Source organism: Bos javanicus, chromosome 29 (assembly GCF_032452875.1).
Source record: "Bos javanicus breed banteng chromosome 29, ARS-OSU_banteng_1.0, whole genome shotgun sequence".
Taxonomy (NCBI): Eukaryota; Metazoa; Chordata; class Mammalia; order Artiodactyla; family Bovidae; genus Bos; species Bos javanicus.
Genome location: NC_083896.1, coordinates 36,963,810 through 36,991,361, shown reverse-complemented (window position 1 = coordinate 36,991,361; position 27,552 = coordinate 36,963,810). Strand labels below are relative to the sequence as shown.

At 55.0% G+C, this 27,552-nt stretch overlaps 1 protein-coding gene across 1 annotated transcript; it reads right to left on the bottom strand.

Annotated features, from left to right (window-relative positions):
• Positions 1-234: 234 nt before the first annotated feature.
• Positions 235-25,592, bottom strand: ADAMTS15 (ADAM metallopeptidase with thrombospondin type 1 motif 15). Its single transcript, XM_061406487.1, has 8 exons — positions 23,786-25,592; positions 11,628-11,760; positions 11,255-11,422; positions 10,774-11,057; positions 7,315-7,492; positions 5,652-5,833; positions 5,370-5,545; positions 235-3,575 (listed from the first exon to the last, which is right to left on the bottom strand). The coding sequence occupies exons 1-8, from the start codon at positions 24,737-24,739 to the stop codon at positions 2,834-2,836; spliced, it is 2,817 nt and encodes a 938-aa protein (XP_061262471.1). The 5' UTR covers positions 24,740-25,592; the 3' UTR covers positions 235-2,833.
• Positions 25,593-27,552: the final 1,960 nt, after the last annotated feature.

Below are 27,552 nucleotides of genomic sequence, written 5' to 3'. Positions count from 1 at the left end.
TATGCCCCTCCCCATCAGCTCTCCTCCCTTGATTCCTCCCCCACGCCCCACTCCCCCAGACCCAGTGCTCCTGCTCAGCCCAGGCCGACCCCTCTTTGCACTCACTGCACCTGTCACCACCTGGATCTTTTCCAGCCTGGGCGCTCACTGCACGGGGCAGGGACCCAAGGTCTGGCCCTCAGCGGATGCTGAGAGAAGGTATGTAGAGAGAAGATGAAGGCATGGAGGCAGGACACGGGTCTTAAATACAACTTTATTGGGAGCAGGCCGTCGTCCCCGCGGCGGCCAGCTCCCACGTATACACAGTATACACAGCCCCACCAGCACCCAGGTCCTTCCATCCTTCTACAGCACCCGGAATGCAAAAGAACCAAACACAAGAGGGGCTCTGTCAGTGACAGTGTCTAGCGCCTTTGAGAGCCAGCACCCAGGCCGAGGACATTCAGGACCTTCCTCCGGTCCTCAGCTCCCCACCCCTGCCCCAACATGGCAAGACCCGCGAGGCTGGGCTCCTCCAGTCAGTGCACGTGACGGGCAGATCCTTACTGGTGCGCGCCCCACCCAAGAGGTGGCTGCAGCCCCCAGCACGTTCCTCTTCTTCCACAGACACAAGAGATCACTGTAACTTTTTGCTCCGTCACCAGAAACCTGTGCCTTGAGGCTTCTCTCTGCTCAAAGAGAAGAGTATGTTCTTGGAGAGTACGGTTGGATTAGTGATGTGGTCCCAGACAAGACATACCTCCCATCTTGTCTCACTCGTGCTTCTTTTCAAAAGGAAATTAAAAAAAAAAAAGGTAAAAGAAAAACATCACGACAGAAAAGAGCATTGAGACCCAGCTTGTGTCAGGAACAAGATTGGTTGTCCCTCCTTAAAATGATTCATCAGGCCGCTCTGATAGGGGCCAGACGCCCCCACGGACGGCCTCTCCCTTCCCACCCACCCTTCTGCACGCCCCCGCGCCACCTCGCCTCTCCTCACCAGGCAGGCGTGCACCGAGCGGGGGGCAGTGCTATCGTCAGCCGGCGGGGGTCCACCTCTGCCCGGCAGCCCCCCAGCGTTCACTCAGGCAGGAAGGGGGTTCATCCTCTCTGCCTTCTTCAAGGGTGACAGCAGCCCAGCCTAAGACACCCGCCTGCCCTCTGCCCCCAGCAGGAACTGGTTCAAGGGCTCAGCCAGGGTTAGACCAGGATTAGAACACGGTCCCAGGCTCACTGGCTGGCCCGCTGGTCAGCAGACTCTGACTTGCAGGGAAACCCGATAAAAGTGCTGCCTGCCTGTCACCTCACTGGGGTCCAGGACTCGCCACCTGTACGCAGAACCAGAATCTCTGGTGTCCGTGCTAGCACAGCCGCACCCTCAAGAAATACCCTGCTCAGCCAAAGAAGCTCTAAGCCCAAAGCATCTTCCCACTCGGAGCTGCAGGAAATATCCCGGTTTCCATTCCCCTACCATATCTCTGAGACAGACAAGTCTCCAGCAGCACCAAGGGCCCCTGGGTCAACTAACTGATTGCTGCTGCCTCCTGAAACCTGTCCCCAAGGCACCTGAAGAGAGAGACCCTGTCACATTTGGGGGCCTGGGGGATGGCTGGGCTGTGGGAGGCAGGAAACAGGCACCCTAGTTCATCTCTGCATCTGGGCAGCTCAGTCTATGGAGGACGACAGCCGGGGCTGCTGGAAGCACCAGGGTCACCACTGCCCTGGGGAGGGAAGGGTGTGTACCCAGAGAGCAGACCTGAGGTAGCAAACAGTGAGCCCCGTTATCCAACTACAGAAACTGTGGCCTGTGATGCAGTGGGACGGTTCTCAGGCCAGACCACGTGCGGCTCTTCAGACGATGTCCACCTGGACATTTGGCACCTGGCCCTTCTGGGCGTGTCCCACATCCCCCCAGTGGGGTCAGCACCATGGCAATGCTGGTTTAAGATAACAGTCTCATTTATACCTGCCTCCCTGGAGGAAGAAGCCATCAGAACTGGGGCCTTCTCCTCCCTCCCTAGGGTGACATGCCCTCAAAGCTTAGCCCCCGAGACAGCAGACCCTTCCAGATCACCCTTCAAAGTCACTGCTTCAGCAACAGAACCTGTCACCCCTCGAAAGTTTCAGCATCTCTTTTGGATGGTCGGATCCCTCGTGAAGAAGACAACAATCTCCATGCTGACCGCCTGCCTCCACCTGCAAAGCCTCAGAGGACACCAGCACACAATCCCTCCCACTAGTGTGGTGGCCAGACGACGCCGGGAGGAGGGACGGCCGAGAGAGGAAGGAAGATGCAGCCAGGCCACTCCCCACCCCTGCACACACCTCATTCCACATGGAGTGGCCCAGGGTCCGGTTACACCTGTCCTGGCCCTGCCCCTCAACTCTGCCCACCCCCAGCCAGTTTTCACTGTTGAGTCCACGTCGGGCAGCAAAGAAAGCGGCTGAAAGCACCAAAAAGACCTGCCTTGTTCAGAGATGGCTCAGAGCCCTGGGGGCCCCTGAGGGTGCCAAGCTGCCGGGCCATGGCTCTTCCAGCAGCCTGTGACCTCCCTGCGGGGGGCGTGGTCCCTGAAGTTCTGCTGGGAGGCGCCTGTCCATCCTCCTGTCCCTGGGAGGCTGGGCCCGTGCCTCCTGCCCAGCTCTGCACCCTTCTGAGCTTCACCGTGAGGCTGGCCCCGGAGGAGCCGGGCATGAGGTAGACTGTGCCTTCGTGACTTCGCTTCCCCGCCCAGGTCCTTGTCCCTGGATGTGGGTGACCTCATGACCTGGGCCGCGGACCACTGCCTGTGTGGGCAGCTGGCAGGGAGGCGGCAGCATGACGGGCCCGACAGTGGGCAGGAGGGTCACCGGCTCAGCACGGCCTCAGGATGCAGAAGTCCAGCTCCTGGGGCTTCCGGCGCAGGTCGCACTGGTCGCGTGCCAGCAGCCGCCCTCCGTGGCCCAAGCACTTGAGCGGACGCCTCTTAAACCCCCGGCCACAGCTCTTGGAGCAGGGCGACCAGGCGCCCAGCTCCCAAGTCGGACAGGGCTCCCCGCAGCTGCGCGTCTCCGCCGGGCGGTGTGCAGCATCACAGGTGGATGCCCCCCGCTGCCCTGGGGACCCGCGACAGTCCACCGGCCGCCGCTGCAGGCCACCCCCGCAGCTGGCCGAGCACGGCCCCCAGCTGCCCGCCACCCAGCGCGCAGGGGCCCGGGCATCCGGCTGCTCCACCTGGTTGGAGAAGCTGAGGACGCTGTTGTGGTGCACCGAGGGCGCCCGGGGCTCCTTGGGCAGGTAGAAGGAGTAGCGGACCCGCGGAGGCGTCATCTTGCCCACGGAGAGCACCTCCACCGTCAGGGGCTCCAGGATGGGTCGCGAAGCCTGCAGACTCTCCACCGCGGTCCCCGTGCCGCTGTAGCGTAGCAAGCTGCCCTTCACCACCAGGTCCCGCTCCACGGCCGACACCACGAAGTGCCCATTGAGCAGGTATTTGCCTTGGCTGTTCTTCAGGGCCAGGTAGTTGTCATCTCCGATCAGCCCCTTGTAGCCGCGCTGGCGGATGTCGATGCTGGAGGCACCCGCTGGGATGGCCACCACGAAATTGTAGCCGTGCCTGCGGTGGAAGGATGTGTGTTAGAGGGCTGCAGGCCTCTACCCCGCTGCCCTCAGCCCCCAGATCGGTTCCTCTTCCCCAAACCCCCCAGCGGCTCACGCAGGCGGCAGAGTCCATAGCCTGGCCCCGTCCAGGGTCATACAAACCAAGTGGTGGTGAGGCTGCCTCACCCACAACCAGATCCTCCAGAGGCAGTGGAGAGGAAGGAGGAGGAGCAGGTTGGGGGGAGGCTGGGGCTCTGTGCGCGGAGGTGTGTGTGCGTGCTCAGTTACTTCAGTCGTGTCCCGACTCTGTGCAAGTCCATGGACTGCAGCCTGCCAGGCTCCTCTGTCCATGGGATTCTCCAGGCAAGAATAATGGAGTGGGTAGCCATGCCCTCCTCCAGAGGATCTTCAACCCAGGGACTGAACCCAGGTCTCCTACGTCTCCTGCACTGACAGGCCGTTTCTTTACCACTAGCACCACCTGAGTACAGGGAGGTATGTGGCCCGAGTCAGGGACCCAGACCAAGCCTTGGCTGGGGTGTCAGCTCTCTGATGAGTTCAAGTGAATCAGACTCTCTGGGCTCCACAGCTCATCTACGCAATGAGCAGGTTAAAAGAGCTGACGTCTTAGGCTCCTTCTGGCTCCACTAGTCTATGAAAGGGACACCTGCCATTTAGCTAGTGAAGCAAGTCAGGGGATCTACCTTTAATCCCCCCCGCCCAGGTCTCCCCTGCAGGTCTCTGAGACTGCAACGCCCTTGGCTCTCAGTGTCTGAGCACCCAGGTTGCACCCAGGGCTCGATAGAGGGCACTGTGTCTGGGGGGACAGTGGAGGCTCCTGGACAGCCATCAAGGCCTTCCCACCGGCAGCATGTGGACTCCCAAGTTCTCAGAGCCAATCATACCCCTCAGCTGAGACAGCAGGGGCTCTGCTTGCCTCCTTTTCCAGAGAGTGGATCTGGACTTTGCAAGGAGCGCAATCCCCTGAAAAAGAGGGGCTGTGCTGGACCTTGGAAAGCCAGGAGCCCAGGCTCTGCTGGGACAATTCTCCAGGTGATCAGGGAGGGGGCGCCCTCACACCCGCTGCTCACTCCCCTGTCTCCCTGAAGTTTATTGCTGTTCTTGCCTTCATCCCACTCCCAAGGCCAGGGCCTCATGCTCAAGAATCAGGGAAACTGTCACATCTATCCCCAGGTAAGTTTTGTTTTTTATCAACATCAAGAACATTTAGTGAGCATTTATTATGCACCAGGTACTATGCTAAGCATGTTACTCGAATTAATTCCCTTAACCTTCACAACAGTAGGACTGGAAATACCCTAGCACCGTACTCACTTTACAAGTGGGGAAATCTGAAAGCCTAGAGATTGTGTCACTGGACTAGGGTCATCAAGAAAGTGGGAAATGGGATCTGAACATAGGTCAGTCTCACTCTAGGACCCAAGACGGGCCCTAATGACTTTACTGTCTCCCTAAATATCATCTCCCGCTAAGCAGGGTCCTACTCAAGACTCCATCTTTGTTGGATGAATGAATGAATGAACATCACTCTCATGGGCGAGCATGAGTAGCCTCCACAGCAAGGGTGCTGGCCAGGATCTGACATTTACCCCATCTAACCTGGGAGCTGGTGATGGACAGGGAGGCCTGGCATGCTGCAGTTCATGGGGTCACAAGGAGTCGGACACAACTGAGCAACTGAACTGAACTGCACTGAACCTAAGGTTAGGGCCTGGGGGGTAACTCCTCCCCTCCCGCCCCCATCCCTCCTCTCCCTGTCCTGGACACACCCCCAGGGCCCAGAACTCACATGGGCTTGGTGAAGAGTCCTGACACCTTCTTGCAGCTCTTATTGTCTCCTCCACACACCCCACACTTGTCGAACTTCTTTTTGGAGCCCAGGTTCCCATCGCAGCCTGCCTTGATGCACTTGCCCTGGACGCAGACTGAGGTGGAGTCTGGGGTACAAGGCGTGCCGTCCACCACCTGCAGGGCCCCCCAGACAGGGAGAAGAGGAACAGGGGCAGCTCAGCCCGACACTCCCTAAGACTGTGTCCCCCTGTCCCCCGGCCTCCTGCCCGGGCTCACCCACCTTGGGAGCCAGCACGTAGAAGTAGCCAGTGCCGTTGGCTCGGCAGATGAGCTTGCACTTGTCCCGTGGGGAGACACCCGAGTACTTGGGCACCCAGGCCACGGCCAGGGTGAGCCGGTTGGTGCTGTGGTTGTAGCCGTTGAAGGCCTCGCACTGCTCCTCCCGGAAACTCTTGCCAGAGGCTGGGGAGGGAGGAAGCACATGTAGGAAGCTAAAGGGAGGGGCAGTGGGGGAGAGGGCAAAGAATAGGACCCCGCCCCGTGTGCTTGCTCAGCCTCCCTCAGCTCTAAACAGCTCCTCTCCACCCTTGGCTGAGTGGTCCTCATCACCAAAGCCACCCCATCTCAAAGGACCAATGCAGGCTGGAACCAAAGGATGCAGGATACAGATGATAATGCATCCCCCAGACAATGTACCACCTTCCCCAGTGGTCCAGCCTTAAATTCCCTCTACAACAGGAATCCTAAATAGAAGCCTTCAGTGACCTATTGAGACTGTTTACAGAATGTTCTTAAATGCATAAAATACATACATAGATTACAAAGAATACCAATTATATTAACACACAACAATCAATATATTTTGAAACATATTTGTGATGCATGTGCTTCCTTGTTAACTCATTATATAACAAAATTCAATGATGAGTCTAAAAAACAACCAGAAGGTCTTCCCTGGAGGGCCAGGGGTTAAGACTCCAGCTTCCACTGCAAGGGGCGAGGGTTATTTGCCTGATCGGGCAGCTAAAGGTCCTACATGCCGTGCCACACAGCCAAAAAATAAGATTAAGTAAAATATTTTTTAAAAGCTTAAAAAAAAACTAAGTGTAAAGTGGTGATGAGCACAAATGGCATTTTGAGGAATCTGCCACAACTGAAAATGCGTAATATATGAAAATACCTGGGATTTCTAGCAGGGGCAGGGCCACAGACCAGCATTACAGTTTATTGCCCAACTAAGAGAAATACTAAATTTTAGGTGGAAAGGTTAGCAAAAAACAAACCAAAAAAACACTAAATTCCTAACTTAAAAAACTATTAAATTTTAGATTAAAAAGTTAGTAAATATAGAGATGTCATCTTCCCCCCACCCAAGTTCAAGAGGCTTGGAGGAAGAATTCCTGCTCATATGTAAGTAAGAACCACCTCTGAGTTCTAAGCTGGGCTGTATCTATTCCAGTCTCATAAAAATAGCAAGAAACTGAGAATGTGGAAAAGATCTAATTTACTTTTATCCCAACAAATTACAGAGAGCTGATCATGGTCTATAGGAAAGTCAAACAAGGGATATGTAACAGTTTTGTTTTGTTTTTTTTTTTCCTAAACCATTTTATTTTCATTCTGCTATTGTTATTGCAAAGGATTATTCTTAGAAAACACATAAATTAAAAGCTAACCTGTTTAAAAGGATTCCTGCCTATGAAGACGGGCTTGTCAGCGCTTAACTAAGAGGGTTCTAGTGTCCTGTCCCCCTTGGGCCACTTAGCCTTCCAGCCTCAGCCTCAGAGGATAACAGCCCTGGCAGAGGTGAGTGGGCAGAGAAATGATACCACGAGATACCTCTGCAGCTGCAGACTCTGCCCCAGGGGCGAGGACCTCAGTTGAAGTAGCTCTGTGGCCTCCAGCCCACCTCCCCAACCGTGCCACGGGCACCCCCTCCTCACCCGAGCTGGGGCAGGACTCCAGGTTGCAAGAGCGGTATTTCACCCTCACGCCCTCACAGTACTTGCCGCCGTTGGCAGGGGTGGGGTTGCTGCACTGCCTCCGGGCCAGCTGCACGCCCCCTCCACAGGTGCGCGAGCAGGGGCCGTAGGGCTCCCACTTGGCCCAGGAGCCGTCCACCTGCGAGGAAGGGACTGTTACACTCCTGCAGGGTCCAGGCGCCACACACGCACCCGGATCCTACAGGAGAGCTACCCGGGGGCAGCCTCCACCCTCCCACCCCACCAGGACAAAACCCACTCTGTTTCCGGGCCCGGGACGCACACCACACTGTAGCCTGGAGATGAGCAAATGGCCACTGCTCCGAGTTAGAAGCCAGGCCGCACGGGAGGACGGGGCTCCTGGCTGTGGAGTCGGTCAGGGACACTCCATCTGTGCCCTCACCGCATGGGTGGTCTTGAGCAAAGCAGAAAAGCTGCCTCAAGTTTCAGGTGTTTCACATGCAAAAATGGAGCCAGCACATCTGACCTCAGGCATGAGGTCAGGTGGAAGATTGAAATGATGCAACGTGTGTGATATTTCCCAGGTCAATGCTGGCCACCTCCCAGGAGCTCAAGGTTCCTCTTTACATATTGTTAGTGTCCTTACAAGAGTCTCTGGGTCTAAAGTGGCCAGTAAACCATGTCATGATAGATACCCGAATAGTCTCATCTGTGAGGTTTCTACAATTCAGACACCAAACCAGATTGGCTTGTCACCTCAGTCTGAGGTTCCATTTGTGAAAGTTTTGCTACAAGCAGATGTAATGTTTGTGTTCAGAGGAGATAAAGAGAGGAGACTATTAAGCAATCCTCAAAGTCTATTTGGCTTTGGGGTGAATTATGCAGTGTTGTTTTACTTTTCAAGAGGGTGGAGAGAGGATAGAGAATTTATAGTCTTCATTATGTTTTTCTTGGGATGACAGTAAAGTTAAGTTCTCGGCATTGAAAACACATGGGGTGGGCGACAGGGGATGAGGCCCCGCTGTACGGGCTGGGGTGGAAACATGGTCACAGATCATCCAAAGCCACCAACCCATGAGGAGACTAACTGTGACTGATGTAGGTACTCAGAGCATTTCTCCCATCTGTTCTCTGTCAGAAAGTTTCTGTTTCATTGTTGCCAGCGTGTCTGTTTCATCCTGCAGAAGACCACTTTCCCTTAACCCCGCTTTCTCCTCAAATCAGAGCCCACCCCAACTCAGCCCTTCCCTTCCTCAGCGAGTCAGCTATACCTGCTCTTTCTACCTGCTGCCTCTGCTGTGCCTTGCACCACAGAAGCCCACTGGCCATGGCAGCAGTGACCCCCTAAAGATCGAAAGAGTCCGTGCCCAGGCCTGTGGTCCCCAGTCTTCAATATTTAACTCTGCTCCTGTGGCTTCTGAGATGATGCTACATTGTTTTACCTGGCATCACTTCTTCCTGCATGCTCCTACAGGAAACACTTCTGCCATGCGCCATCCAATCACTCATTTGCCCAGTATTTGTTGAATTGTTACTACAAGCAAATCTCTGCCTTCAAAGCAAACGCATCCCAGCAGGGAAGACAAACAATAAAAAGAAGCCTGTGCACCTGCTGTCAGATGGGATTAAAGCAGGTGGGGGAGAGGGAGGTGGGGCTGGTCCTGGCAAGGTGGGCTGGCACCACTGGGGATGGGAGAGAGTCAGATGCCATTGGGGGATGGCTTGGCCCAGTGAATACATTGAATAGGGACGGGGCAGGGGAGCATCTGTGAAGGAGTGATTCCAACGCTGGACCACCAAGTCTCCACTCAGTAACAAGCTGGTGAGGATCTGAGTTGCGTAAGGGGCGATGGAAAGCTGGTCAGATCAATGGATGGACTGTACACAAAATAGACTTGAAGAATTGCTGGAGTTCAGAAACTAGAGGCAGTTAAACTGGGGAAAATGGGGCCTCAGTGGACAGAGTGGGATTCCTGAACTGAGGTCACTGGGGTGATTAATAAGCTTTGTGCTTTGATCTTGACTGCTGAGGGCAATAACTCCCTGAAGGGCCAAGGTAAAGAAGCGACAGTCTGCTCAGAAATGAGGTTGAGGACAGAGTGGATTTGGCTGCCGAGGGACTGAGAGGTCCAGAGTGCCTCTCACATCACGTTTCCTATATCCAACGTCCTCTTAACCTATTTCTTTACCCTCCAGATTCTTCTTCCCAAGAGAAGGAGGTGGCTGTGACTGGCCTGTCCTCAAGAGCTCCTGGCCTCTGTGCAGCAGACTAGGGGTCCAGGCAGTCTCTGGCTGGTTCCAAACCACCCTCTCAAAGATGTCCCCAGTGGAGCACTGATCCCCACAAGCCTCCAGCTCAGCCCACCTCCCAGACTCTGCCCCATCTCTGCCCGTTGAGACCCCACTTATCCCTCACGACTCTCTTCCAGTCCGCCTTCCTCATCAGTGCTTTTTCAGGCCCCTCCAATCATCAGTGGGTTCTCATCCTTGTTCTCCACGACATGTGTCCTGCTCTGTCTCAACGCACAGCATACACTCCCCCACCCCATGGATGACAGTTACATTTCTGATTTCCCCACTAGACTGTGTGCTTTCTGACATGGCCCATGTTTTCTTTGCTTTTCTGACCACCCAGAACCCTGAACACAGTGGGTTGTTGCCTAATGAATGAAATTTTAATTAAATGTATATTCTAAAAACAGAAGATTTTACAGAATTCTGTACCACACCCATCTCAAAGAAATTGATTTAAGTATTTGATGAATGCTTTTTTATCATGTTGCCTCTGAGTACATAAAAACCCCACGGCAAGCTCTCCTGTGGACAGGGCCGAGGCAGAAGATGGACGGACAGTCCCCACCAGGATCCAGGGAGAGGGTGGACCTCCTACCTGGAAAAGTGCCAATCCCTTTGCTATCCCAACCCAAGATGGGAAGAATATAAAACTCTTACTATATTCAGAGAATATCTGGGTTTTGAATTTGTTCTGGTTTGGTTGGTATTCCTATTTATCAGGAAAAAAATAACTTTCATTCATTTATGTTTCAACTTCAAAAACAACAAATCACAACAGAAACTGAAGCTAAGTTCAGGATGTAACGGATGAGCCTGGTGCACCTCAGGCTCCCTGGCCATGAACTACCCAAAGAAGGTAGAAATGAAGAGCAGGTCACGAGCCAGTCGGAGCTTCAGGGGCTGGAGGCCGGGTCCTGAGCCCCTCCCAAGGAGATGGGGTGCAGCTCAGGACTGGGAGGTGGGAGGCTTGCCAGCTTCCCTGACTGGCCACATCATTTTTCTCCAGTCTCATAATCAAGAAGGGGACAGGACCACCGCCAGTCGTGGAGACACCCGCAGCACTGACACAGCTACAGCCACGCAGCAATCTGCGCCGGGCTGGCCCCCTGGGGAGGCTCCTGAGCACCCCCGCACCCGCCCCTCCGTGCCACCGCCCCCACTCACCCGGTACTTGTTGGGGTTGTGTCTCTCCACGCAGGCCCCCTTGAGGCAGAAGCGGCCCTCGCCGCAGCCCGTGCCGTCTGCCCAGGGGAAGTGGCGCGTCTGGCACACCATCTGGCCCCTGGCCTTGCCCGTGCACCACAGCTTGGTGCAGGACTGCATGTAGGGGCAGGGCTTGGAGCCCACACCGAAGGCCAGCTCACACTGCTGGCTCAGCGGGTAGCTGGCGCCCGGCAGGTCCTCGGGCAGGGAGACAGGCTTGCTGGGCTGGTCCAGGAGGCAGTCTCCTGCGGGAGCCGAGGATGTTCATCAGGGACGGGCCCAGAGAGGTGGCCATGGCCAGCGCGGGGTCTCGAAGGCAGGGAGAGGACGAAGCCAGGGACACGGAACGGGCCCCACCAGAGCCCAGCTCCTCGAGTCGCGAGTGAGATGGGTAACAGAAGACAGATGGGCCGGGCGGCCCGCCTCCCCAGGCCCCGCTCACCGTGCCCACTGTCCAGGAAGTCGGTGACGATGGCCGCGCTGCAGGCCGACCAGGGGTTGGCACGATCAATTTGGATGAGCGTTGGGGACATCATATGATTGCCCCGGAGCTTCCCGAACACCTCCTCGCACACCTTCACGTTGTCGTGGGGCATGTTGAACACGTGGCCTGCAGGGGAGACGAGGGGCCTCAGAGGGGGGCCGTGGCATGGGGGACCCATGGGGCAGGCCCACCCAGAAGAGGGAGCCACTGCTACAGGGCCTTGAGGGAAAAAAGACAAATGTCCACCCCTGCTCAGAGCAGCCAGCTCACACCCAGAGGGAGCAGAAGGGAGCCCTGCCCTCTCGACCCCCACCCCGAGAGCCCTGCATACCCAGCTCATGGGCAGTGGTGAAGGCCGAGGGCAGCCCATCGTCCTCGATCACCGAGCAGCTCCTCTTGGGGTCACACATGGTGCCCACGTCGGCCATGCCCAGGGTGTCACAGGTGGTGGCTCCACACAGGTCCTGCCCAGGAGGGGAGAAGCAGAGGCCGGCAGGAGTTAGAGATGTAATGTGGGGACCCGTTGAGAAGGAAGGACACTCAACCCACTCCCAGACCACGGGGACCCATCACCTCCCAGCCAGGCCCTTTGCCCAGGGGGTTACGGGCTGCTATTTCTGGAATGAGCCCAGGCCTCGGGAGGAGGCCTCGGGAGGAAAGTTTGCTGGCTTGCGAGCTGAGAAGATGCTGCCCAAATCCTACCCAGGAAAGCCCCAAGGAGGAAATCAGGAGGCCATAATTACATGAGAAGGACCACTGCTTCCTAGAGAGACCGCCTTCCAGCCCAGGAAGTGGGGACTCCCCAGCTGGGTGAGGTTCTGGTCGTGGCTAACTGGGTGGGAGGGGGTGGAAAGCCAGCGCTCTCCCAGCAGAGTCGGCTCTGGGAGCCTGGGTCCTCAATGGGGGATGGCCTTCAGACAACCATGAATTAAGCTCAGACTCTCAGCCAGCGGGTCACTGGCCAAGGGCCCGCCCTGCCCGAGGCCCAGCTGCTACGGCTGGGAGGGGCAGAGCGAGGCAGATGCAGGCCCAGATCCAAACCCCACTCCACTGGCCACAGAGCTCTGGGGACCACAGGCTTGACAGCTGCTACGAAGACTATACATAACAGGGAACAGGACCTGAGCAGAAAGGGCCGTCCCTCTTTTTGTCCTGAAACAAGCTGCTGTGGGCCAGGGCCTCCAGCAGCCCTCGGGGAGCGCGTCCCACAGGGCTTGGGAGCACCGTGGGCCAGCAACACGCCAGGGACCTTGGCGCCCTGAGCAGGACAAGAACGGGACCCCTGTGCACATTCTGCTCCTCCTGAAGTCACTTTGAACAGGTGACACTGATGCTGTCTGCATCCTACCCCCGCCTGTGGAAGGCCATTGGGCTGTTTACAAGAAGTATACGGGCAGCATCTCACGTGCCCCAGCACAGGCTGAGGAAGCAGAGGTGTTATCACACACATCTGTTGAGGGTGGAGCCTGCGACTCGTGATCACATCTCATCATGGGGGTGACCTTGGGTCTGCAGCTGACACGCAGAGTCCTGGGAATCCCCCAACCCAGCCTGGAGTAGGGCTTTCAGCACCACCCGCCCCACAGACGCCCCCTTTAGACTACCCTGAAGCTCGAAGATGCTCAAGCCCCAGCCAGGATCTGGGGTCTGGACACTCAGGCTCTCTCGGCCTCGTCACTGCTGTTCACCCTGTGCCTCTGGAGCCCCACCCTGGGGAGAAAGCACGGCTGGTGTTTCCCTGGGGAGCCCAGCGGCTCACACAGCACACACACACAGCTGTGCTCAGCTGTATGTCTCTAGGGGTGTGTGCGCATGTGTGAGCGTGCACACACATGCCGACGTGGGGAAAATGTAGGCAGCCGGGAGGCATAAGTGGGGCCAGGGGGCATGGGAGGAAATGCGGTCATAGTACAGAAAATCAGCAAAATTTAATCTCAAGCACTCACAGGTTTACCACCTGAGCAGTCAGGCTTGGCTTCCCACGGTCAGGTGACAGTCACAGCTCCTCACAAGTTCACAGGGCTTCTGGCCAGAGAACCCCCAGGGGATCAGACCAAACTGGAGGACACCCAAGTCACCGGTGGGTGAAATGCCGTCTCATCCTTGCTCACGGCACCTCTGCCCCTTCTTTAAGCCCCCCAGGCACACCTCAAATTCCATCTCTTTCAAGTACCCTTTCCTCATCTAAGGCTCAGAAAGCTCTCCTTTCTGCCCCACCCCCGGCCCCTGAGTTCTGAAACCCAGAAAACACCTGCTGTCAGGACACGGCAGGAAGTAGGGAAGAAGCAGCTCATCAGTGGTTCAAGAACCGTGGCCACTGAGGAGCAGGCTGGGTGGACAGAGTGACCTGGGGACAGAGGACGGAAGGGAGGCAGGAAGGCTCCTGCAGGGGCAGAGTGAGGGGGATAGGGGAGCACAGGACCCCACAGAGGTGGTCACCCCTGGAAGTTCCAGCCTGGCAATCACAGCCTGCAGGGACAGCCTCTGCCAGACAAGCGTGTCACACTGTCCCCAGGCCGCCATGGGTGCCCTGCACTGGCCTTGAGTGGGAGAGGGCAGGACCAAGAAGCCTAGAGGCTGGCCCTAGCCCATCACAACACAGACATGTCACACCGTCCCCAGGTCACCATGGGCACCCAGCACTGGCCTCATGTGGGAGAGGGCAAGACCAAGAAGCCTAGAGGCTGGCCCTGACCCATCACGACACAGACGTGTCCCTTCAGGCAAGTCAGCCTATTCCCTGGGCCTTGTTCCCCTCCTGGAAGGGCCAGCTCCCACTGAGAACCAAGACAGTCCAAGTGCCGTGAGCCTCTGCCCCTTGGCAGCTCAGGGGAAGGAAACCTAAGGCCGATCTTGTCTGCCGACACACCCTGTGCAACTGATAAAAGCAACTCACAGAAGCGTGAAGTTACCCACAAGGAGGCTCAGAGGACCAGCCCCTGCCTTGCTCAGCCGAAGAGGCTGAACGGAGCGAGAGCTCAGGCCAGGGTCCGGCGGCTGCTGTAAAACCCACCTCTGCAGCCCAGAGGCCCTGGAAGCCGAGAGCTTTCTCCTTGCCCTCTCTTCTCTCTTGTCCTCCTTTCTCTCGGGAAGGCAGGTTTTCTCTGCAGCAGATGTGCCACTGAAGGCCCCTCCTGGCCAGGAGCAACCTGTTCTTGCCATTAAGAAACCCCAGTTTCTCTGGATCAAACGAGAGGAACAAGGCAAGAGCCGGCAACCTTCCTGAGGGTCAGGGTGCAGGCAAGAGCAGCCATGCCTCAAGAGCCAGCCTGTCGCTGGAGGAAGACCAGCTGCTGGGTGTCTGGGGCTCTGCCTGGCCCTCAGCCCCATGTCAGGGGAACTCTCACTGGGCCTCCCGCTTTCAACTCCCACAGGTGACTGTGTAGGGCCTGCCGTGCCTCCCTTGTGGCACTGAGTCTCCACCCTTCTGGAGGGATCTCACACGTACTCCAGCTGCCTTAACCGCTTTACACAAGGTGCTTGTCTCCAGAACCAGAGCCGCTTCTGAGTCCTTCCACCTACAGGGTGCAGGCACTGCCCAGTCCAGCTGCCACCTGCTTCACTATTTCTGGGGACTTGCTGATTCTTCTTGTAGCCACAGCCACTTTTCCAAAGGACCCAAGAATCCTCTTGGCCAAGAACCTAATCCTCCTGGATCATTCTTTTCTCTTTTTATAACAATAATTTAGGATTGGAGCCATAATTGGGAAACAAATAAGGATAGCAACCTCACTCAGTTAGGTAAAGAATCCACCTGTCATGCGGGAGACTGTCTACAATGCAAGAGACCCAGGTTTGATCCCTAGGTTGGGAAGATCACCTAGAAAAACAAATGACTACCCACTGCAGTATTCTTGCCTGGGAAGTCCCATGGACAGAGGAGCTCGGCAGGCTGAGTCCATGGGGTTGCAAAGAGTTGGACGTGACTTAGTGGCTGAACCACGACCACCACTGCCACCCCACAGGGTTCACCATGTTTATCAAGACTCTGAGCTACACACACACCACCCCTCCCAACCAGCTGTCCTCCTACAGTCCTCCTTCCGCCTCGTCTCACTTTTCCCACCATCTACTGAGGTGCTTGATGTTTCCCAGGAGTATGAAGAAAGGGGACGACAGAGGATGAGATGGTTGGATGGCATCACCGACTCAATGGACATGGGTTTGGGTGGACTCTGGGAGTTGGTGATAGACAGGGAGGCCTGGCGTGCTGCGGTTCATGGGGTCACAAAGAGTCGGACACGACTGAGCAACTGAACCGAAACTGAAATGCATAGCTCAGGAACTCTACTCAGTGACCGGTGGTGACTTACATGAGAAAGAAACCCAAAGGTAACAGGGTACATGTATACCTGCGGCTGATTCATTTTGCTGTACAGCAGAAACTAACACAACTTTCTAAAGCAACTATCCTTCAGTAAAAGTTAATTTAAAACATCAAGCACAGTAAATTTTTTTATGTGGCAGAAGACACATGTTCTGATGGAGACAGCTTTCCTGCTCACATTGAATTTCTGGGCATGAGAGGCCATGCTCATGGTCACAAGTCACATCACAGCTTTCAAGAATTCTACTCACAGTTCTTCATAGCCTCTCTCTCATTCTACACGTGAGGAAACTGGGGCTCTGAGGGCTATGATGACTCCCCGCCAGCCAGGCCACTTTGAAGTAAAGAATGGAGTCAGAATCCATTGGACACCCAGGGCAGCATGGCCTTTAGTCTGAAGAGTATCACATGAGCGAGGGCTCAGTTCACCACTGGTGAGACCACCTGCACTGGTATTAACATGGCCCCTGAAGTCGGTTGCCCACCTGAATCTCTCTCATGCGTCACTGGAGTTCCTCGTCAAACTCAAAATCCACTTCTGTTTGCAATCCCCAAGGACAAGAGGGCCTTGCTTTGCTAGAAGGAAAAGAATCTATCAGCTCAGGGTCTGGGCAGCGTGACTCAGGAAGCCTAGTGAGAAGAGGCTGTCATGTCCTAACAGTGTGTATCTGCAGGTTCTGTTCCCCCAGGTCTACTGCATGGCAGATGGATTATTTACCACCTGAGCCACCAGGGAAGCCTAATTCTGTTCCACCAGAATACAAATCCCTCGAGATGCACAGAACGGTGTCACAGCAAGAGATGGAGGGAATCAGACAGGAATGCCCTCAGCGAGGAAGCAGAGGAACCCAAAGTTTGCAGGGGACCAGACTCTCTCCAGAAACCATCACTTCAAGGAGCAACATGTCCAATGGTCACTGGCATTCACGTGGCAGATGCTGTTCCAAGTGCCTCACCTGCTTGTTGTCAGACTCCTCACTGCACCTTTGTGAAGTAGGTGCCACAACCAGGCCCCGTCTACAGATGAGCCCCGGGAGACCATGCGCAACCAGCCCAGGGTCAGCAGTGAGCTCGAGGCGAGACGGGGAAGGAGGGGCCGAGTGAGGGCTGAACCCAAGCCATGAAGCCATGGAGCCTGATTCTCCCCAGGCCTGTGTGCTTCCTCCGGGGCATGAGCACTCCAAGAATGAAGGGGCTGGGGAGGGGCTCAAGAGGACAAGGTCGTCCACTCTGGGCCCCTGACCCCAGAGCTCAGGCTGGTCACCAGTAGGGAGAGGCCAGGAGAGACACAGGCAGAGGGGAAGGCAGGCTCAGGAGCCAAGAGTGCTCTGGGAGAGGGGTCTGTGCCTGGCTCCCGACCCCATACTGACACGCCGAGCCCGTCCCTGTGGTGCACCAGGGCAAAGCCAGACCAAGGAGCCTCGATTCGATGCCAAAGAACCTAAGGCTCCCTCTCCCAACTCTGCAGGCAACAACCTCAAGCAATGGAGGAACGATCCCCTGGAAGGAAGGTGAAACCACCTGAGCACTCAGGGTTCTGTGGTCCTCCCACCCCATGAATGACAGCAACGTGCAAGGCCCCATCAGAGGGGCTACACAGATGCAGGGAGGCCCTGCCTGAAGGCATTTTACACATCACCGGGACTGGCCACTTCAGAGTCCAGAGTCTCCACACATAGAGGAAGCGTCAGGGCATACCTGCAGGGGGATGGGGCAGAAGGCTTCGCAGCAGAGCCATCTTAAACCTAAGCTCCAGCCAGGGGCCCACCCGCAATAACTGGACAACGGCAAACACACAGTCAGACTAAGGCAGTGATGGTAACAGGGCACCGATTCTGGAACGCCCAGTAACTCATCCCCTCAGCAGCCCTGCACAGCATCATTATCTGTGTTTTATGGATGAGGATAGAGAACGTCAAACAGCTGATACATTCAGTGTCATGACTAAATATGCAAGCACCAAGATCCCAAGTCAGCTCCGCCTGCCTCCATGCCTGTGTTCTTTCCATCATTCCACGCGACCCAGGCAAGTGTCACAGCAAACAGCTATGAGACGTTCAGAGGCAGGGGAGGGGCAGGACCCACAGGGGACAGACCTCGCTGGCTCTCCTGACTCGCCAGTGTCTAAAAATGCAAAGAATAGTTTCCAGTGCACATTCCTCCCTCCAAACTTCCTCCCCACCCTGGCCCATCACTCTTGGCTTCCTTATGTGCTATAAGTAAGAAACGGGGCAGAAGAACCATTTCCCTACAGACAGGGAGAACCGTCTCCCCTCCGTGCTGTCTGCCTCCTCCCTCCCAGAAGAAGTGCAGTTGAATTTCCATTTAGTGATCAAGATTTACAAACTGTTAAATACCAAATCTACAGCTCGCTCGCTCTCTCTCACTCTCTCTCTCTCTGCTAACATCTTCCTCCAAGGCTGACTTCAAAAAAGATCCTAACAAAAGACAAAAATTCTAATTCCAAAAGCTACACGCTCCCCAGTGCTCACAGCAGCACTATTTACAACAGCCAAGACATGAATGCAACCTAAAATTCCACTGTCAGATGACTGGACAAAGAAGATACAGTCTCTATATACAATGGAATATTACTCAGCTATAAAAAAAGAATGAAATAATGCCAGTTGCAGCAACATGGATGAATCTAGAGACTGCCATACTGAGAGAAGTAAGCCAAACAGAGAAAGACAAATATCATATGATATCACTTACATGTGGAATCTAAAATATGATACAAATAAACTTATTTACAAAACAGAAATAGAGCAAGAGACATAGAAAAAAACTTTCGGTAACCAAAGGGGGACAGGGTTAAGAAAGGGATAAATTAGAAGTTTGGTATTAACATATATACGTTAAGATATATAAAATAGGTAATTTTACACTAAGGTTTTACTGTATAGCATAGGGAACGATACTCAATATTTTGTAATAATCTATAAGGGAAAAGAGGAGAAGGCGATGGCACCCCACTCCAGTACTCTTGCTGGAAAATCCCATGGATGGAGGAGCCTGGTGGGCTGCAATCCATGGGGTCGCTAAGAGTCGGACACGACTTCACTTTCACTTTTCACTTTCATGCATTGGAGAAGGAAATGGCGACCCACTCCAGTGTTCTTGCCTGGAGAATCCCAGGGGTGGGGGAGCCTGGTGGGCTGCCGTCTATGGGGCCGCACAGAGTCAGACATGACTGAAGCGACTTAGCAGCAGCAGCAGCATAAGGGAAAAGAATCTGAAAAAGTATACACACACACACACACACACACACACACACATATATGTATGGCTTCCCTGGTGGCTTGGCAATAAAGAATCCACTTGCCAATTCAGGAGCCACAAGTTCTTCCTGGGTCAGGAAGATCCATCCTCTGGAGAAGGAAATGGCAGCCCACTCCAGTGTTCTTGTCTGAGAAATGCCATGGACAGAGGAGCCTGGCAGGCTACAGTCAGTCCATGAGGTCGCAAAAGAGTTGGACTTGACTTAGCAACTAAACAATGACAATGACAATATACGTACATATATAACTGATTCACTTTGCTGTACAGCTGAAACTAACACAAGGTAAATCAAAAACAAAGACAAACAAGCAAAAAAAGATCTTGACAAAATTATGATTCTTTTTATTATATTGATAGATATATATAAAAGACATTTATCATTTTACTATTAGCATTTTTTGTCTGAACGCTAAATTTTACTGTCATGTTGCATCTAGTTCATTACGGAAAGAACTGGCCTCTATCCAAATGAGACTCCGGAATGCTGATCGATCCTATGCGGTGCAGGATACGGATTTGTTGTTCAGTCGCTAAGTCATGTCTGACATTCCCCAGGGAATGCAGCCCGCCAGGCTCCCCTGTCCTTCCCTAACTCCCGGAGTTTGCTCAAACTGATGTCCATTGAGTCAGTGATGCTATATATACAAATCTATGCTGTACACATACACATGGTATACATACACATCCCCACAAAACCCAAGGCCAGAATGGGAGACAAGTGCCAAGCTTGAGATGTGAAAGGAAGAAAGGTAAGAGCAGGAGTGAGGAGAAGAAGAGGATGACAGAGACCCTGCCTCGAAGACCCTACAAGAGGAAGAAGAGAGCTTGGAGGAAATCGGGGAAGGGAGGGGCTAAGGGAGCAGCATGCGCGGTACTCAGCACACTCAGGAAAAACAGGTACATGAAGAAGTAAGCGGGCAAACCCCACAAACTACACACCCTAAAACCTGTCAGTCCCATGGAGGAGACATCACAGGGAGCAAACCAGAGCAGGAACTGGAGGAGCGGGCCTCCCACAAGAAAGAAGCAAGCTTCCTGTCCCATCAACACTACCTGCTTCCTTCTCGCCAGTCCTTCCATCCAGCATCTGTTTGTCCCTTATCCTCGGCTTCTGCACACCAGTGTTAAAGAGAATGATTTGGCCTCCAGCAAAGAGGGATCTTGGTCTTCACCAAGGCAGTCACACCACATTGCATTGGTTGTTTCCTTGTTGGAGGTCCCTGACACACGGTGAATTCCTAGGGACCAGAGGCCACATCTTACGAGTATCTGTATCTCCACGCCCGGGAAAGCACTGCAAGTAACAGATGCTCAGCATGCGTTAAGAGAATGTATGGATAAATGAATGGAAGTCACCCAACTACAGAGCTACCCAAACTGCAGAGGCATCCAACCTAAAGAAGAGAGAAGACCCAGGGAAGTGTGGTCCCACTGGGCCTCTGCCCAGCAGAGCGGAAGCCATAGAAACTTCTCCTCATAGAAATAAAAGTCCACGAAGAACAACTGGCTCTCATTCTCCACAGATCCTGGTTCCAATTCCGTGTGACCTCACCCGGCTGTTATGAGCTGGAAGCTGATCGCTTTCCACAATCCAACATGCACTCTTCCTCCAGGAACTTAGACTCATTCTGAATCTTTAAGGAAACTCCTCAAATTGTCAAAATCCTTGCTGTGTGATCCATGGTTCCTCCTTTGTGGACAGTAAAGGATCGTCCCTGGGTCTCGTCTTCCCAGTGTTTTAATTTCAACACCTCACATCCCCTCCTCTGCCTGCCAAGAGGACAGCAGGCTCCCACAGCCTGGCCCAGGCTCGTTGCCACTGCCACAGCACTGAGGGATTGGAAGGGAGCTCCACGTCCGCCCGTCCAGCCCTTCTCCTGCTCTTTGCCGGGCACCCCAAAGCACCTGGAGCTCCCCAGAGCTGCTTGCCCCTTGTCATCACAGGAGGAAATATGACCCGGCCAAGCCCGACCTCTTCCTAACTGCTTCCATCCCATGAAAAACACAATTGTGTGATCAGAGACAATCACACCATTTTTCCAATATCTCCAGGAGACCCAAGAAATAGGTAACTCTAAATGTACCTGTCAGTTCAAGGTCCTTTAGAGACAAAGGTAATTTACAAAATAAGTACATTTCTAAAAACGTTTAATCCAAACAAATTATATATGGCTTACCAGATGGCATTAGTGATAACGAACCTGCCTGCCAGTGCAAGAAATTTAAGAGACACAGCTTTGACCCTGGATCGGGAAGATCTCCTGGAGGAGGGCATGGCAATCCACTCTAGTATTCTTGCCTGGAGAATCCCATAGACAGAGGAGCCTGGCGGGCTACAGTCCATGGGGTCGCAAAGAGTCAGACATGACTAAAGCAACTTAGCATGCATATATAATTCTTTTCAAATTTTAGTTTGAAAAAGCATTAATTACACCAATATTCTGATAAATATAAGCAGAGAAGCTCACACATCTGACTTAAAGGATTATTCCTGACCCTTACAAAGGTAAAGAATCTCCCTGCAATGCAGGAGACCTGTGTTCAATCCCTGCATTGGGAAGAACCCCTGGAGAAGGAAATGGCAACCCATTACAGTATTCTTGCCTGGAGAATCCCAGGGACAGAGGAACCTGGTGAGCTGCAGTCCATGGGGTTGCAAAGAGTCAGACATGACTGAGCGACTAACACAATAACTTACAAAGTAAGACAAAAGTCCCTCTTGTGTTGGCCCAGAGAGGTGGCTCCAGACTCCTGGAGCCCACGCCGGCCTCTGTCTAGAAAGCGCAGCTGTACGCTGGCGTTCTCATCTCATACTGTTTCTTCCCCCGGGAGCTCAGGAATGAGCCATTCCTAAGACTCTGAGAACTCGGCAGGCCCCGGAGTCTGTGCTGATGAGGAGGTGGGGGAGAGACGTTTGCTATAAAGCACATATCTGCTTGACGGGCCTGCCAACACAGCCTCCCTCCCCACTCTCTGGCTTTGCCCTCGCGATGCCTGAGCAAAAGACAGCTTCTAAGGGATCACACCGCACACACCCCTGCTTCTGACCCAAGTGGCCACACATCTTGTGCCTAATATGCATGGCCAACAAGGCCCCCTGGGAGTGGGGAATCTAGCCCACACCAGCAACAGACAGAAGCTATCACACTGTTTGATTGCTGCTGCTTCACAAGGCCGATCCTTCCAACAGCATGACCTATACTCCTGCAGGAGTCCTGTTCCGAAAGTGAGCCACCCCACGAGGCGGCAGAGACACAGGTCTGTTACATTAGACTAGTGAGCAACCTTCACAGGGCATCCCGGGTAGCAGGTAGGCCAACAGCTGCTTTGCCCATTAAGAGATCTGTTCACAGCCTCTGCTCTCTCCCCAGCCATCTGACTGCCAAGCTGTGTGCAGAGGTCGAGGCCCCCTTCCTTGCAGCTTCCCTGTAACTCAGGCAGAACTTGGAGGAGTGGGGCAGTGACAGCTCCACAGACCTCAGTTGGAAGAATGAGCACAAGGAAACAGACTCAGGCCAAAGACCTCCCTAGAGGAACCAGGTGGTGGGAGGAGAAGGCTGGGAAAGGAGGAAGTTCAGCCCCAGGAAGGGCCCAGCTGTGCCAGCTGGGTCAGTGTGGAACGCTCCTGCCCCAGCCCTGTGCGCACCAGTCCACCTGCATACAGCAGAGACTCAGGACCCCACAGGTACCCGAGGGCTCCGTGCCATCCCCAGAAGGCTGTGGTTATGACATGAACAAAGCGAGAGCCTGGCACTGATTCAAGCCCCAGCTCCCAGAGTCAGAAGAAGCAGGTCACAGGGACGCCCTCTTCTCTCTCAGTCTCTCACACCTGAGAAATTTCAAGACTCCGACAACACAGCACCCAATCTATGAATCTAAAATGTCAATAGATCCATAGCACCAAAGGCTTCTCTGATCTGCTATTCTGACCTTTCTAATCCCAAGACTCTGTCTTTCCAGCCCTGCAGCTGGGATCTGCGCTCTGTCACTGAGCTGACTCTTTCCGCGCGGCCGGGGGCGGGAGCTGGAGCCCTCACAGGACATGTCAGTGAGCCTGCTCCGGCGGAGCTACCTCAGGGCGCCCAGGTCCCCCATCCCCTGACCTGCCAACAGGGATACGGGACAATTCAGCTCAGCTCCGAGCAAAGCTCCACTCAGAGCTCCAGGCTCTGAACTCTCTGACTACTCCACCTGCTCTGAATGGGCCAGAAGCCCCCTCAGAGAAGAGCCAGACCCCGCGCTGCCCGGGGGAGGGAGAAGCAGCAAGGAAGAAGGGAATGCTCCCTGTACTTGAGTCTGTCCTTTCCCTGCAACCCACGAAAAAATCCAAACGAGCCCTCCACCCTAATCCAGACTTCCCAGGCCCAAGACGGATAGAGGACTGCAACGTGCTGCCCTCGAGAAGAACAGCAGGCGCTCAGCTCCCAGGTCCCCGAGCTGAAGAAGGAAGCCTAGGAAGGAGGGTCCGGAAGGACTCGGACGCCCCCTTGAAGAAGGGCTGGACTCTCCAACACCATCCTCGGGGCGCCCCCTATCGGCCGTGCAGACCAACCGCGGCTCCGGGGCGGCAACTTCCTGGGTCCCGGCCCCTCGGCGTCATTGGCCGCGCCGGGCCAACACCTTCCGAAGGAGCGGGCGTTCCTCCCACCGCCCACGTGCGTCCGTATGCACGCGAGTCAGAGCTCCGCCGTGCCTAGCGGCAGTCTTTCCCCCGAAGAGCCCAAGTGGCAGTCGGAAGAGATCAACGAAATTCAAACTCGGGGGTGAGTCGGTGACTGCGCGGCACAAAGGACATTCGGAGAGTTAAGGGCGGAGACTCCCGCCCCCCCCCCAAAAAAATGGGGGCCACCTGGGTCCAAAGAGATGACGGGTCGACTCACCTGCCGAGTGAAGAGGATGGCCGTGTCCCAGTACTCCGGGTGCTTGTCACTCACTTTGTTCAGTTTCTTCTGCCACGCGCAGAAGTTGCGCAGCGTCAAGGCCGCATTGCCCGTGACCTTGGGCCCCGTGTCGCGGTCTCCGAGAAGCAGCACCTTGACCACGACGATGTTGATGGGGTTGAGGATGCTGGGGTGGCGGTAGAGCCGCGCCGCCGTGGCCAGCAGCGTCAGCAGATAGTGCTCCAGGTCCGCGCCGTGGAACTTGACCATCAACTCGTCCGCCACCACCAGCGTCTCCACGTATCGCGGGATAGACACGAAGCGCTTGGCGCGCCCGGACCTGCGTCGGCTGCGAGCCTCCCCTAAGCCGATCCGCCGAGGAATATAAGGGTCCAGGGCCCGCAGGATGGCGGGGTTCCAGCCTGAGCCCACCCCGCAGCGAGACGTGGAATCTCCGGGAGGCCCCCCGGGGGCGCCCCGGCGCTGGAGGAGGTGTGCGCCCTGGCTGTTGCGCTGCGTCGCCGGCGCGCTGGTGTTGGGCAGCGGGCTAATGACATACTCGGCGCCCCGGTAGCCGAAGGCTCCGCGTAGCCCCCCGCACAAGCTCAGGGCGGCGAACGAGTCTGGCTCGGCATTCACGTCCCCAGAATAGAAGCAACGTCTCAAGTCCGGAGAGCTGCGGATGAGTCCCTGGAGGGGGACGCCCAGGTGCTCAGTGGCGAAGGCGGGTGCCAAGAACTGAGCATCTGGCGTCAGGTGTAGGTAAAAGTCCTCCTGAAACGCTGTGATCTGAAAAATGAGTCCCTGATCCCCGGAGTCCTCGGGACCCTGCCAATAGTAGTGGCGGCCGTTGATGTCCGGGTCTAGTCGGATGGGGACCACCACCTCCCGCTCTGGCTTTGAGCCAGCGGGTGCCCCGGCGAGAACCAGCATTAAGATGCCCAGCAGAAGCATGGCGCCGGGCAGCGCACAGCCGCGCTCTCGGAAGGGCCCGGCCCGGCTCCCCGACCGCCGGCACGGTCTCCTTGCAGCCCGCACACCGGAACCACCGACGCCCCGGGCCGCCCGCAGCTCCCAGAAAGGAGAACCCCAGGGAGGGAGACTCCTCCCAGAGCTGTGAGCGTGCACCGAGCAGCTCGCGCCTCCTACCTGTGCTTTTCCAAGCAGAGCGCGCCCTGGGAGCTTAAGTACAATCGCTGTCAAGTGCAAGGACGAAGATTTGCAGCGGAGAGCTAGAGGGAGGTGCCGGCCGCTTCTCCGAACCCCAGCGGTTCGCAGCGCAGCAAACCAGGCGCTGGGCGAGCCTATTAAAGGCCCCCTCCTCTTTGGACTGCCCAGTCAGCGCTCTCCCTCCCTCCTCTCCCAGCCTCCCAAAGCTTGCAGCCTCCTGGGGCCACCGAAGAACTCGATCCCGCCTCCCGAGCGCAGAGCCACTTGGCGGGGAGGGAGTGGCGTTGCGCTGAAGCAGGAGGCGTGGGCTGGCCAGAGCAACCCGCGGCGGAGTCTGCATCTGCGTCCGGCCCCAGTGCCCAGAGCATCAGTCCGGACCTGCGGCTGGCTGCGCCCTGGGTCTTAGCCTTTATCTCAAGGCAGTTGGGGTCAGGAATGCAATATGAAGACTGGAGGCTAACCCCCTCTCCCAGACCCACCTCAGCCCTCCCGTTGCAATTTCCTCATCACTGCTGGTGCTGCTGCTAAGTCGCTTCAGTCGTGTCCGACTCTGTGCGACCCCATAGACAGCAGCCCACCAGGCTCCTCTGTCCCTGGGATTCTCCAGGCAAGAACACTGGAGTGGGTTGCCATTTCCTCCTCCAATGCATGAAAGTGAAAAGTGAAAGTGAAGTCGCTCAGTTGTATCCGACTCTTAGCGACCCCATGGACTGCGGCCTACCAGGCTCCTCCGTCCATGGGATTTTCCAGGCAAGAGTACTGGGGTGGGGTGCCATTGCCTACTCCCTTCCTCATCACAGTGTCCCCTAAAAAATCCAGAACAAAGAATTGCCCCTGTACATGTGCTACTGCTGCCAGAAGGGCACATTCTGGGGCCCATGGAGAGCTTGTTTGGGACCTATGGCTGCCCAGGCCCACCATCTGCCACGAGGGCAGACGGTGGGCAGAATGGGCTGGTACCGATGGTTAGTTTTCAAGAACTTTGCTATTACACAGTCATCACTAACATTTTGGTTATGTGAACTTATAAATCATGTGTAATAACAAGCCCCACCACATCCTAATGGTTTGAGCACAATTATCTGTGCTCTGGAGCCTGGGAGATCAACAGTCCTTCAGGACAGACCCCAGCCTACTGGGGCGGGGAGGTGCAGGGAGGAGAGCAGATGGTGAGGGTAGGAGGGCAGGACTGAGTGGTGCCCATCCCACATCCCACATGATGCAGGGGCATCATGACAGAAGCTCAGACCAGGTCCTGTGGGAGTGTTCACACCGCTCAAGGAGGTAAATGCTCAGGACTGGAGAGGGGTTGGGTGATAGAGATCCATATTTAGCACTGACCAGCACACCAGTGCCCAGGGATGTGGAGAAAAGGGTGGTCTTCCTGCCAAAGAGGGGCTGAGGCACTAGTGGACAGTGGAAAAAAACATCAAGAAAAGGTACTTTCTGGGACTTCACCGGTGGTCCAGTGGCTAAGACTCCAGGCTCCCAATGCAGGGGGCCTGGGTTCAATCCCTGGTCAGGGAATGAGATTCCACATGCCACAATGAAGACCCAGAGCAGCCAAATAAATAAATGAAAATAAACATTTTTTAAGGGAGCATCCTCAAAGTATTTCTTAGAAAAGAAAGAAAGAGTACTTCCTCCCTGCCTTTCTCTCCTGTGATCCTTGACCAAGTACAGGAAGGACTCTGGAGTGAGAAGCTGAGGGTGCGCAGTGGTGATACCATCAAGTCACGAGATCCCACTGACTCTGAGGGAGTCTGGGAGCCCTGTTTCAGGCTCTGGGCCCCAAGGTCCTTCCTAGCTCTCAGTAAAATGCACGTCTTTCTTCCGAGAAGAAAGGAGGGCAAGTAGAGCAAGGAAGGCTCTCATGTCTCTCCTGAGACCTAGAAAATCTTTCCAGAACCAAAGGGCTCTGGGTTGAGCTTGTAAGAGGAGGAGCATGTAAGAGTGGGACAGTGCGTGAAGATCTGAAGCATGAGAAGGGGATGTGCGGAAGAAGTTTGGAATTTTCTTAGGAGAGTGGCTGCTGGAGTCAACAACTCTGCTGTGGAAGGGAAGAGAATGCTGGGACTGGTCCCAGAAAGAGCACTTTCTGCCCATTATTCTCTACCCATAAAGGATCCGGGCGCAAGAGCCCCCTGGGGCTTTGGAACAGGAAGAGTGCTCCGGTGCCCACTATTCTCCTGGGGCCCCACTTCAGCTGAGATGTGTGGGGCTGAAATTCATTATGTGAATGAGTAAGAGATGGTGTTTACGCTCTGCAAATGAAAGGGAGAGTGTGCATGTGGAGATCTGTGAGAGAGAGAGTTCACATTGACAAAGGCCTTCTGTGTCCAAGTGTTTAAAGAGGGGCTATAATTAAAGAGAAACACAGACAAACAAGGGCGATCATAAGTCACTTCTTTAGGGCAGGCAATTGTTTTCCTACACGCAGCAGTTTTAATGGTGAGTTACAAGGCTTCCAATGACATTTTACGTTCACTGTGATCCATGGGGTTTGGTAGGGACTGTGATGTGTCGCTAGTGATGATGGGCACAGGAGAAGAAACCCTTCCCCACCTGTTGGCCTCACTTCCCCTTCCCCAGTCACA

Excerpts from the sequence above, each read along its gene's own strand:
- ADAMTS15 (XM_061406487.1), bottom strand. The coding sequence starts at position 24,739 with ATGCTTCTGCTGGGCATCTTAATGCTGGTTCTCGCCGGGGCACCCGCT. Across the intron at positions 5,834-7,314 it reads GGAGTCCTGCCCCAGCTCGG|CCTCTGGCAAGAGTTTCCGG; the intron begins GTGAGGAGGGGG and ends CTCCCTCCCCAG. Across the intron at positions 5,546-5,651 it reads TCTACGTGCTGGCTCCCAAG|GTGGTGGACGGCACGCCTTG; the intron begins GTGGGTGAGCCC and ends GGGGCCCTGCAG.